The sequence below is a fragment of the Cinclus cinclus genome, chromosome 3 (assembly GCF_963662255.1).
Source record: "Cinclus cinclus chromosome 3, bCinCin1.1, whole genome shotgun sequence".
NCBI lineage: Eukaryota > Metazoa > Chordata > Aves > Passeriformes > Cinclidae > Cinclus > Cinclus cinclus.
Window position 1 is genome coordinate 5,892,169 of NC_085048.1, and position 12,853 is coordinate 5,905,021.

General features: G+C 40.6%; 1 protein-coding gene across 5 annotated transcripts in view; it reads right to left on the reverse strand.

The window, feature by feature from the left end:
• Nucleotides 1–128: 128 nt before the first annotated feature.
• The window catches only part of ADGRF5 (adhesion G protein-coupled receptor F5), a 41,532-nt gene continuing 28,807 nt past the window's right edge, over nt 129–12,853 (reverse strand). For 4 of the 5 annotated variants that reach the window (XM_062489645.1, XM_062489648.1, XM_062489646.1 and 1 more), the window contains 11 exons: nt 12,522–12,686; nt 12,175–12,390; nt 11,702–11,920; nt 10,363–10,515; nt 8,941–9,137; nt 8,184–8,363; nt 5,400–6,764; nt 4,427–4,468; nt 4,268–4,327; nt 2,347–2,431; nt 129–1,514 (listed from right to left, as the gene is read on the reverse strand). In XM_062489645.1, coding sequence (XP_062345629.1) covers nt 1,435–1,514; nt 2,347–2,431; nt 4,268–4,327; nt 4,427–4,468; nt 5,400–6,764; nt 8,184–8,363; nt 8,941–9,137; nt 10,363–10,515; nt 11,702–11,920; nt 12,175–12,390; nt 12,522–12,686 — 2,762 coding nt within the window. In that variant the 3' untranslated portion in view covers nt 129–1,434. The remainder of the gene's footprint in view (nt 1,515–2,346; nt 2,432–4,267; nt 4,328–4,426; nt 4,469–5,399; nt 6,765–8,183; nt 8,364–8,940; nt 9,138–10,362; nt 10,516–11,701; nt 11,921–12,174; nt 12,391–12,521; nt 12,687–12,853) is intronic. The other variant, XM_062489649.1, reaches the window with a different exon arrangement.

Genomic DNA, 12,853 nt, shown 5'->3' on the forward strand with positions numbered 1-12,853 from the left:
CAAACTTAGATTAAATAACTGGTTGAACCTCTCAAAACACTGCTAAAAATCACACCAAAACATATGTATTAAGATTGTGGAAATGTTCCTAAAAAAATTGCTCAAGAATTCTAAAAGGTACAGATACTTATGTAAGTCAATACATCATCACTCACTTTCCCTGAGGCTGGGCTGGTTTACTTACACTGATTAGCTATTAGACAGAATTCATAAACTCTTCATAAGCCCATACCACCTTGTTCATACCAAACCATAAGTGCTTCTAACTGTAGAGAACAGTTTCCCATCCTGATTCACCCCAAAGTTCCAGGGACAGGTTTGCCCTTGGCAAACACAGGCCTGATTCCCTGAAATCAAATTGAACTGTACCACCTGGCTGCAGTATTTGATACCGACCTCAAATCTAAATCTTCATGATTCTGCCATATAGTACATTAAATTTTGTAACATTTCTGTCATTATAAATACTTCTCAGGTTCTTATCAAGACAGGAGTCTTGCCTTTAAAGGTGTATAGGCTTGAAATAAATGGCTCCACAAAAGTAGTATTAGAGCAATAATTTATATAAAACCATTCATCCTGCCTGGCACATGGTGATTTATATTTACTACGGAGCTTATTCTCTGAGTCCTTCAAGTGTGTTTCTTCTCTGAGAGAAGATCCAAACATACAGACTTTACCCAAGGCACTCCTTGCATTCTTAACACTACTATGCATTAAATAAATGCAGTCCCCTCTGTGGAAGAGGGCAGCAACCATCTCTGTCTTACCACATTACATATCAAGGGAAAGAAAAATATTTTTAAGGGCACAAAGCTTCCTTTTTTTTTCAAAAAAGTGCCACATGTAGTTTTCAGTCTTTCCATCTGAAAGAAGACCATGCAGGAATCATCACAGTCTTCATTTTATGTAAGTCAAAAGTGAAGATCTGAAATGGGCCTTCTCAGTTGGGAATTTTTGGTTTCAGAAAGTCTTAAATTGAAAGTGGAAACCACTACAGCCTTTCTAGAGTCCAATACAAGGGCAGGAGAGAAGCTGTGAGGTACTTGTGTATCTACAGAGGCCTTGGGGATCACTGGAAATACCAAATCCATTGGACAACAACTGTGGGAAGCACTACAATTCACTCTCAGTACTGCATAGTGCTAAGCACCCATGTAAAGGCTGAGAATTCTTCACTCCAATATCCTTTCTTGCACACAAAGGCCTTCAAATCCTTGTTATCTCTTCTGGGATTGGCAGACCTTGTAAAACTCCACCTCTCTCAGCTTCCCTGCCTTACACATTAACCAGAAATTATTATTCCAGAAGAATTCACCAAGGCACAGTTTAGTCAAAATGAAGCAGTCCACTTCCTGGTGACTCCCAGGTACTTTTTGTGTGTGTCTTGGAAGAGGTCCTTTCAGAGTTACATGATTTAGCATTGCCAGTGCTTCAGTTAAGCAAGGAATATGCCTTGGAAGTATTTTCAGTGGAAGAGGTGGATGGCTCTGAAGAAGATACTCTGTATTTGCCTGCAAAACAAAGCACAAGGGTTAGACAAGGACAGAGAGCCTGGGATGTTGTCACTACAAAGTAAGGATGGTGACACCTGTGCAGGTGGCCAACGTGGCTCTGCCTTGCCCTGCAGCTCTGGCATCACCTGGATTACAGCAAGACCAACAACCACAGAACTCAACAGTATGCTTGGTGACACAGCCAGGATGCGTCAGCTTCAATTGCCAACTGTGCCACAGAAAAATTATTTTCTCACACAAATGGAGGCACTTAGTGCTTCTCCTGTGCCATGGGGACACATCCAGAACACAACACATCCACAGGCTCCTGACATGAATCCCAGCTCCCTCCCTCTTACATCCACAAGGCTCTAAACTAAGACCCAAGTTCACTGTCTTCTCTGAACAATGTGTGGATACAAAGATTGGACACTTAATTATTTCCAGAAATACTTTTTTGCAAGATAAAGTCATAACTGAAATGGTGATGTCCACAAAATGACAGCCAGAGAATCTTTGAAGAAATGAAGTTTCAAGGTGGTGTAGAGTACATGAATGATGGGTGAACTGTGCCATGATCTCCGTGATCTCATTAAGCTCAAAACAAAGGTCATTTAGTGGAGTTAAGAATTGGTAAAACATCCAAGAATTATTTTAGAGATAGAAAATGTTGCTGCTAGCATTATGCTACAATCAACATGTTGCAGCTCCTTTGCATTAGAAGATTAAAAACCATCCATGGATGCAGGGAGAGAAAAATAAATATCCTGATGGATATCAGGACCCTGAGAGCAAGAATGAAGACCAAACCTTGTTTGTGTTTCAGTAAGGGTGATCTGTTGTCACATACCTGTTTTCCCACATAAGTTGTTAAAGGTTCTTGAAAATGGGTAGCTCATAGCAAGCATTGGTGTCACCAGGATAAGCGAGGATGACTGAAAGAGAGAAAATTGCTTTTTGGCAAGAGAATTTTCTTTGTAGCCCCATTTTCAGTAGGAAAAAAAAAAGGTTTCAATAAACTTGTTTCAGCAGCATGAGCAAACAATCCAAAGAAGGCAAAGCTAGATGTTTGTGAGATATCCAGTTCACACATTTGCATGTTTATGGTGGTGATGAAGGACATCAACTTTAAAAGAAACTACAGGGCACAAACTACTTGTCTCTAACTCTTGGCTAGGGTGGATGGCTTAGGCTCCAGAGTCTATCCTAACAGGCAGTATGGGATCCTGTTCCCTTATCTGTGCCAACATGGCCACTAAGGTAGCCACGAAAATTAAAATTTATGTGAATGGGGATTGTTCTTGACAGCCAACAGCCTGAGATAATCTGAGGCAAATTTAACTTGACACGCTAGAGGGCATTGGAACACAAAGGAAGGAACTTTTTGCTGCTAAAATTAAGGGGGTTTTTTTGGTTTTGGAATGGTTTGAGAATGTAACGGGATTTCTTCAAAGATGTATTTTAAAAAGGTAGGAAAACCACATCTTTTTCTGTTCAGTCCTTCTTCATTAGTTAGTTGTACTTTGGTGGGGCAAATTAGGCAGTGTTGTGCATTGTCACCTGCATCATAAAGTGGTGGAGATAGAAAGTAAATGAATCACATATCAAAGCTTAATCAAACGCTTTGATATTGCTTTATTTGCTCATTCTCAGACCTCAAAAGGCTGGAGAAATGGAATGACAGAAATCTTTTGATGTTCAGCAAAGGGAAGTTCAAAGTTTTCCTGTCCCTGGAGAGGAGGGACAAACCCAAAGCTAGAACATACTTGGGGCTGTCTGACTAGGACAGAGTAAAGACAGAGCCAGGCTTTTGTCCTTGGTGCCCAGTGGAAGAACAAGAAGCTTTGAGCATAAATAGAAATACAGGAAATCCCACTCAAGATGGAACTTTTTTGTTGTGAGGGTGGTCAAACACAGGAAGAGGCTGCACGTAGAGGTTGTGGTGTCTCCTTCCTTGGAGCTACTCAAACCCAACTGGACACAGCTCTGAGCTCTAGCAGACCATGCTCTGATAGGAGTGTGGTGCAAGATGATCTCTGAGAGTACTTTCCAACTTCAGCAACTCCTGTGGAAACTGGAGTGATTTGATCCAATGCTGCTCTTCTGAACTGACAGTTCAACCTTAATGGACTCCTTAATTCCTTTGAGCCTGTGCTCGCATCTTCTTAATTATCCTTGCTTTTAAGTCTGCTTCCTAGTTCTTTAGCAATACCTGTACAGGCTCTTCTAAATAAACCCTGTTCAGGTATCAATATAAAATCAAGCTTTATTGTCATTAAGGGTGATGCCAGCGCAATTGGCAGCTTGGGAAGAGGGGAAGGTGGGTGTTGGAATTAGATGATCTTGAAGGTCCCTTTCAACCCAAATCATTCTAAGTTTCTTACACGTTCTGGCATTTTCTTGGTAAGGTGTTATAAATGCAGAAGTGTAAGTTGAAGCAGTAATTCCCCAAGAAGTCCCCCTTGCATTTCTCTCATATTGTGAATAAATAATAGTGCCAAAAAAATTTTTATGTTTTCTAACTAAAATTTTCAGTTACATTTTCTAGTTTCTTTCTTGTGGAATTTAAAGCAAATGTCCACTAACCACCTTCTCATTTTTTACCAATTATAGTGAAAACAATGAACTTTGAAAAAGGGGATATAATCATATTTATGTTTTTAGTGTCTTCTCTGACTTGTTCTAATAAATAATCCAGAATTTAAAGTGCACTGGATAATATTTGACTACTCAGCAGTAACTGAAATACATTCTTAGGTCAAGATTCTAACCTTTGATTGCTGTGAACTCCATTTGGATGATGAATTCCTCTTCAACAGGGCTTCTTGTATCTATTTGTTCAAAAAAATTAGTCAATCAATAAATACAGAAATTCTGTTCAGATTCCAAAAGTATTTTGACATAATGTAAGAAATAGTTGGAATACTTACCTTTTTATCCCAGAGAGTCCCAGACACCAAAATGAACAATCCCTAGGAGACAGATAATTACATGCATTTTGATGACACCATTCTTTAATTGCAATGTCTCATAAGTATCTTCAACATTGTCCATGGTACTATTAAAACTTTGAATTCTTTGATACGGGACATTTTTCTAACTGCATATCATATAGTGGACTGCTCATTTGGCAGTCCCAGGCCTGGTATATTTAAATTCTGTGTTGATCTGGTCTGCAAACTGACTGATAGTTTGGTAGCACTAAATGTATTTGCAAGAAGGAATGTTTGTGTATGGAAGGCATGTCCTACCTATGCTCTCCAGGCAAACTAGTAGGTTCCAAGAAAAAGGCAAGTGAGTTTGGTGAGAAGAACACAGTTTTGATGCCATTCTTAACAATGCCAAATCTTAAGAATTCTCTTTAAAGAGACGGTACACATAACTATTTTGTCCTTAAGAAATCTCTTTGTATTGGGATCCTACTGGCCACCTAAATACGTCACAGAAGTCATGTCTATTTTTGTCATTTTTTCTCTTTATCATCAGTACTTCTCAGCTGACCTTTGTGACTTTCTTGTGGTTTATACTAGAACCCACAAAAGCAAAACATGATGCCTCCAGTTGCACTACAAATGGAAACAGGGATGCTCAAGTTTGCCCACCTGCACACAACAGGGCTGTTTTCCTGGTCCTCAGCAGTGAAGTTGCTCCCAAAACTACTGGCAAAGTAGGGAGTTATCTTTAGGTCAGCTTTGTCTATACAGCACCTCTGCTAAGGAAACTGAGAATATGAAAAGCTGCTGAATTCCTGGAATAGCTCTCCCAAAGAGCCCTTTTGGAATAAGGATGTGTAAGGCAAATTTAAGCTTTTCCCTGGTGTTCTTATGCCCTGCCAAGCACCGCACTGCAATAATGTCTTTATGTTAAATCATGATAGGGGAAATAAAAATATGTGCAACTCACCTGAAAAGCATTGAGCACACTAAAGATGATGCGGAAAGCTTGATGTCTGCTTTCGATGACAGTGGCAAGGCCAAAACCCCAGGTGAGGCCTAACAGTGGCGTCAGGATGGCCACACTCCTGCCAATCTGAAACAGATATTTCCTCTCCTGCCCACTTGACCTATCCCCAATAGTTGGCCTCAGTATTTTTATTATAACAACTGCGGCGATGAATAAGTTCGTGGCCACGATGATCAAAGCAGGTATGATGAAGGCCAGGAGAGCTTTGCTGTCCTCCCAGTTGAGCCAGCAGACATTCTTTCTCGTGTAACTGTTCTTTGGCAGTGTGACAGTGATGGTGGTGACTGCAATCACAAAGGGGCACACGTATCCCAGGCAGAATGCCACTGCCTTCTGAGCAGTCTTACTCGTGTTGTGTAAGATGAAAACCAGTCTGTAGAAAAGGATGAGGCCCAGGCTCAGCATCCAGAACAAGACACACAGGTAGAAAAAATGGATGAAGAAAGTGGCCATGATACAGATGTCTCTGCTCATCTGCTGGTTTTGATCTGTGATGGAGGCAGTGACAATGAACCAAACGTCAGCAATCAGCAGGGATGTGGCAATGTTGAGAATACAGACGTGGCGCATGTAGGAGGTTGTGTTGTTTGTCACATACTTCCAGACCAAGGATTCAATTATGATGCAGACCACCAAGCTCACGATTGAAATGGCCAGGCCAGTGTAGGAAATATAATCTTCAAAGGTTGAAATGGAGGATCTATCAAGTGACATCAGGATGGAAAATGATGTCAAGTGATTGCAGGAGCAAATGACATAATCACCTAACTCTGTGGGTGTGCAGCCACGATTATCCCAGTTCCCCCTGTAATCGTTGAGTGTGAAGTTCCAAAACACACACTTGGGCATCTTTAGAGACAAGTCTTTCTTTGCAAATGTCATATTAACTTCAAAATTCTGGCTTCTGTTTCTGCTCAAAGTTGTTGTTATCAATAAACCGTTCACATATTCAGATGCATCCCGTGGCAGAATATGTCCAAGTTTTGAGTACATCACACTGACAATGGTTGAATTTTGGGTTAGAGTCTGGATTTCTGTTTCACTAATGAGCACGCTGACTGTGAGGTTTTTTGAAATGCCGAATTCCTTGTTATAATCTGTGTTATTTTCCTTGACAACTATCCCTTTGAGCTCAACGGTGTTTGCAAAGACAGAAGGAATGGTGTTATTAACTGGTTGGAGGTTCTGGGAAAAATTTTCTACTGACTGCAGTAACAAAGAACTTTGTCGTGTCTTATTATTCAGGTCTTCCCAAGCAGCAGTTGTGGAATCACCAACAATTAAGTCCACTGTGGACAGGAAATTCTGGAACAACAACAGAATAATGTACGTATTGAAATCCCACACAATTAATTGTTGTTTCTTTTGGTAATTTATGTGTGGTCCTAGAAGTGTCTTTTGAAAAACCCAATAATTTTCTTATTTTGATCAATAATGAAGTCTTCAGTTGTTAACCCTCCTCATACTCTGTTTGCAAATTAAGGTTTCCAAAAGCAGAGCTTTGTGACTATTTTTTTATATATTATTTGGTATGTTTACATCTCCAGCCTTCTTTCCTTTCTTTGTCTGTGGTTGTGCTGTCTTTGATTTTTTGGTGTCTCGTGTAGGGCTCTCTATCTACAAACCATCAAGCCTTTTGGCAATTTTCTGTTCAGAAGAGCAGTGATTTTCCTCTGGACCTCACAATCAAGGTTTCCAATTATTTCTAAGGTTTCTTTTGTTATTCATTTGTTGTTACATCCAACTTATTTTCCTTGCTTGATCATGATTCCTGGAATTTACTCTCCCTATTCCTATGTCAACTTTTTTTTCCTATTCCTACGTCTACTAATGGAATCATAGAATGACAGAATGGTTTTGACATTTAAAGGTCATCTACTCCAACCTCCCTTCCAAGGGGCAGGGACATCCAGCTTGATCTTGGACACTTCCAGGGTTTGGGGCATTCACAACTTCTCTGGTAAATCTATTGTAGTGCCTTACTGCCCTCACATCAAACAATTTATTGCTAATACATAATCTAATCCTGCCTTCTTTCAGTTTAAAACATTGCTCCTTGTCCTGTCACTACAGGCCCTGATAAAAAGTCTTCTTAAAAACCCCCTTTAAGTATTCAAAAGCTGCAATAAGTTCTTCCCTGAGCCTTCTCTTCTCAAGGCTGGACAACCCAAATTCTCTCAGACTGTCCTCATAGGAGACCTGCTCCAGCCCTCTGGCCATTTCTGTGACCCACTCCAGCATGTCCACATCCTTCTTACCCTGGGGATCCCAGAGGCAGATGGAGTGCTCGAGGTGGGATCTTACCAGAGCAGAGGGACAGAATCACCTCCCTTGACCTGCTGGTCACACTCCTTGTTAATCAGCCCAGGGCATTTTTGGGTGTCTGCGCTGCAAGAGCACATTGCTGGTCCATGTCTAATTTTTTTATCCATCATCCCTTGTCCTTTCCAGTCTTAGAATGCTGAACCATCTGTTCCTAGACTATTTCTAGCTGTTAAGCTTACAGCTGCTTCTCTTTCATGCATAGACTCCTTGTCATCCTCATTTTGAATTTTCATAAACTCCTCTGTATCTTTGCTGTCACTTCATCTCATTCCCCTAACACTTTCTTAGCATCTTGATCCTAAGCAAGTGCGAAACTTCTTCAGGGAAAACATCACCCCCTGTGACAAAAGGGGCCAAACGTCTTGGTAGGTTTATATAAGACTTAAAATAAAACCTTACCTTCATAGTGCACTCCTCTGCCTCTGCTGGGATAGAGGAGATCATATTCAGGATGGTAACAATTGCACCTACATCTGCTGAAGAATTCGTTATTGTGGTTAGCTCCTTTTCTGTCTGATTCTTAAGATGTTCAAGGTAGGAGGGTAGTATTGTTTTTGCCTCAGGGCTGTTGACCAAGGACTGGAACAGAAGATAACAGCAGATCACATGTGTGAAATCCTCTAACCTCACTGAGAGAAAGGTCACTCTGGGTGGTTTGTGGGTGGGAAGAGCACAGTGGGATAATACCAAGGCTGAAAACCAAGGCCTGGCACACATCTGTCAAGTGCAGTGGCCAAGGGGTTTGGGCACTGTAGGAAGGGCCTGGGGATGAGGCTGGGCAGTGGCCCAGAGTTGTTCCTATTGTTGTTCCTACACTGCTGCTGTGCTATGTAACGTGCTCTGGGCTTGTGCCTGAGCACAGCCCAGGGAATGCTCCAGGCCAGCAACTGCTCCTTATGGATGCCATGGACAAGGTCACCTTGCCTGGGAGACAGAGCATTCATGTGTATGGACATTATCCCTGCAGTGCCTCAGGCCCTCTCAGCTCTTTCGCTGGCTGGTGTAGAGCCAAATATTCTTCATATCTTTTAAAAGAAACTTTTAAATGCCTTATATATTTTAGATGGTGATAAGCAAAGCTCATGCTACCAACATTTTTGCTCTTTCTCTCCACCTACCTCCCCCCCCCCAACTTCCACAAACCCTTGAGGGTTACCTCAGCAGTACTCAGCAGGTCATTTATTGGTCCAGACAGGCAGTCATTCCTTTTAGCCTCCCATGACCTGTTGATGCACTGGTAAGTCACATTGCCTCGAATAAAACCTTTTTGATTTTTTACATAAGAGCATGGCTTTATTAATATGGCCCCTTCTGTTCCAATGCCCAAGCTGTCTGAGCAGGAAATTTCCTTCTCTGTACAAATAAGAGAAGAGATAGAACATAAGAAGCAGGGAGATTAATCAATTATCCCCACAAAACTTGTGATCTACTCAAAGATCTTTAAATTAGGATTTCAGTTTACTGTCTTCATTAATTATGATCTTTCAGTATGTATATGTCTCACATTCCTAATTTTTATGAATCAGGAAATTAAAAAGGAAATCTAATAAAGCTCTTATTTTTGAGTACTAAATCAAATCAACAAATCAACACTCAAAGAACTTAGATTTATCTGTTAGATTAGAGGGTTAAACAGCTGGAATGGGATTATATTGACCATTAAGTGAACATTAATTCATACAAAGTTTATTCAGTTAAGGTACTCAATACTGCTGTAGCACTAACTGGAAATTCATTAAGACCTTGATAGTGAGACCTCAACACCTTTTTGATGAGCAGTGAGTGTTGCTAATTGTCTTTGATTGGCTTAGTCGTATCAGTAAGTATTTGCTGATTAAAGTGATTAAAGTAATTAAAGTGTCTGCTTATTTATTGCCTAAGAGAGTGAAATCTGGCAGTTACAGTGATTCAACTGTAGGTATCACTGCTGTGGAAAACAGAATTTTTTTTTTTTTTTTTTTTTTTTTTTTTTTTTTGCAACCGGGGGATGTCCAACATTTCTTCCTTTCCAATTTAGAATAAAAGAGCTGAAGTACCCAAACTCTTTTCAGAACTAAATGTCAAAGCTGGATTTAACAATGCTGAATTCTAATTACCAAATATTCCCTGCAGAGCTGGCTGGAAACTGCTCTGGTCTCTGCAGCACCTCAGAGTGGTGTTGCACAGGTTGCCCTTCCTGTGTTCAAAGTGAAAATGCTCTCCCACAGGCTGCCCTCCTGAGCTGGATGAGGCACCACAGTCATTGATCCTTGTTAAATTGTTGGTGCAAGCTGGGAGGGATGAAGCTTGGTGGTGCAGCCTGCAGTAGTGACTAAACTGTCACTGCTTTGGAGCATAGTGGGACCACTCTGAAGTACAGCAAAGACAATGCATCTTGTCTATTTATTTTTTTAAATGACATCCAAATTGATATTTTCCGCTGTGTATAAAAATTTCCTATCAGAAAAGGAGACAAAAGTTCTTGGATAAGAAAAAGCTGTTCCTGTCAGATGTCACTGGTGATGAATTTGTGGCACCTGATTTAACAAAATATTGGGATGTCCTATATTCAGCTATAAACAGTAACTTTTTTCCTTACCAGGTATCAAGTGCAGTCTTATATGTTCACTGTCAACTCCCTCTTTGATGCGGTTGATAAACTTGCAATATGCCACGAACTCTTTATCTTTGTTACACTCTTTTTGCGTGTGATTGTACACGTAGCAAAGCAAATTGCCTTTTTTCTTTTCCTCTGTATGGATGGATGAAGACAGGTTAACACAGATTTGGGGTCAGTCAACTAAAACCAGCAGAAAACATTGGTGAAACTTTCTTTTCTGTGGGTACTGGAAAAGACAACCTTCCTTTGTGAAAATCTCCATCTCTGTATGCTGATCTCTGTGTCTTACTCCCACTGTAATTAATCTGGTTGCTGCTGCATGATCAATACCTTTTCATTTACTGGTGTGTGAGCAAATCCTTCCCAAACCCTCTTAACTTTCCAGTAACCAAAATTTGCTTTGAAAATAATTTTTGAGAATACTCTTCCAGCCTTTACCCCACGTGTTTCATTTAGGCTGTGATACTGTTTTGCTGTTCTTCTGTGGTTTTTTTGTGTGTGCCACACTCCCCCTGCTTTTCAGTCTCCAGTTTCAGTCTCTTCCAGAAACAACCTTGCCTTTTTCTTAGCTACTGAAAGCCTCCTCAGTCTCCACCTGCTTTGCTCCTCAGCCTGTTGTTTTTGCACTCCTGCATGTTTCCTGAGTTATTTTTGGTAGATAGCATTTGCTTTTTTTTTTTTTTTTTCAAATTAACTGTTTTGTAACTCACTTGAAAAATGTTAGTATATTAAAAAAAACTCACTTGAAAACTTACAGTATATAAAAACATGTCAGGGAAGTTGCAGAATTGCCCTAAGTTTGAAGACATAGAAGCGCAGGCTTTCATATTGTTAAAAATGTGCTCCCTGTATCCTTGAAGAAAATGGAGTATTTTTTGAATTGCATTTGTAACGGATTACTCAACATTTTTCATGAATGAGTAGATTTTCTTAAGTAATGTTTTCTCATTTTAAAAAGGGGCAGAATGGAAGATACAAGCAAATAAAGAGTTCAGTGATTTCCAATATGAAGAAGGGTGGATGCTCACTTCTCCCTGCCTCTCAAGTCAAACCAAACATTGAGTTTGCCTACTATGTATTTATCACTACAGCAGCACCTTCAGTTCAGTATTAATCCCATCCATGTCCCCCAGGCATGCTCACCATCAAAAAAAAAAAGTCCATTTGTCTTTTTTTGCACCCTCAGAAGTGCTCCTAGGTTGTAATGAAAGCAATAAGTATGACTTGTTTACACAGACCTAACTGAAAACAAAAAACCCAGAGACTGGGTTGTGACACAGAGTGAAACTAATTATTCTGCAAGTTTATTATGTCTTACCAACTTGAAATTCATTTTGTTGAACCCAAAATGTAACGTTGTAGTTACTCATGGTCTCTGCACTTATGCAGCACTGGAGGGCGTGTGGCACTTGGCACTGTACCGATGATGCAATGGGGTCTATCAGGATGTTCTTCTTCAGGGGCAAGGAAATCACCTCGATGGTCACATTGGCAGAACTGTCCAGGTTTTTCTGGGAGAATGTGCAGATATAGGTGCCTAAAAGAAGTGTTACAAAACCATGTCTCAGTTCAGAGAAGTGCTCCTCGGGTTTTGCATATGCTCACGAATGCTGAACATTTACAGTGCTGTTGGCAACATCAAGCCTTGCTGTCCTCCAACACTTATAACTATGGGGGCTTTTTATTTACTGTGGCCAGGCTGCACAGTGATTTGCAGGGCTAGGGATGATGTAAATTATCTGGCGCAGGTATTTTATAGCCTTTGTAGCCAATGAGACCATATTCACTCACCTCTCCACTCCTGTGAGGCAGACTTCACTGTGAGCACAGACTTGACTGGGAAAGGGTGATTGTTGATGCACGTAACACAGTTTACTGTTTTTGTGATATTTCCAGACTGGATTTTCCAACTGATTTTGTCATAATTGCTCACATCACTTTCACATGTTATATTGAACCCGTATCCCTCAGAAACTGGTGTGTTTGTTGAAGATATTGTTATGTGGGCTGAGACAACACAGGACAAAAATCACATTAGTGAGAGTTACTTTTAATCGTTTTCTTGCAAATTCTGTGTGCCACAGAGGCCATCTGTGCATTAAAGAGCTGTTGTTTTGTCACAAGTCCCTGCCCCTCACCTTTCCGCAGGTACGTGACTCCGATGCTTCGAGCGCGCCTGGCTCCGTGTCCAGTCTCCAGCTCACATGTGTATGTGGTCACTGCACCTGACTTCTCAGGTGGGCACAGGGACTCGTTGATGTTGAGCTGGTAGTCAGTGCAGTTTCCATTCAATATGGTTTCTCCTAGAGAGAAATCAACATTGTTTGAAGGGCTATGGATGTCCAAAAATACCTCTGGAAAGCACGAGCAATTACTCCAGCTATGGAAGCCCTTGTGGGTTTGGATGTAATTGACATCATTACACTTTTAACTCATTATTGCTGAAGTTCATTCACATATTTTATTCTGG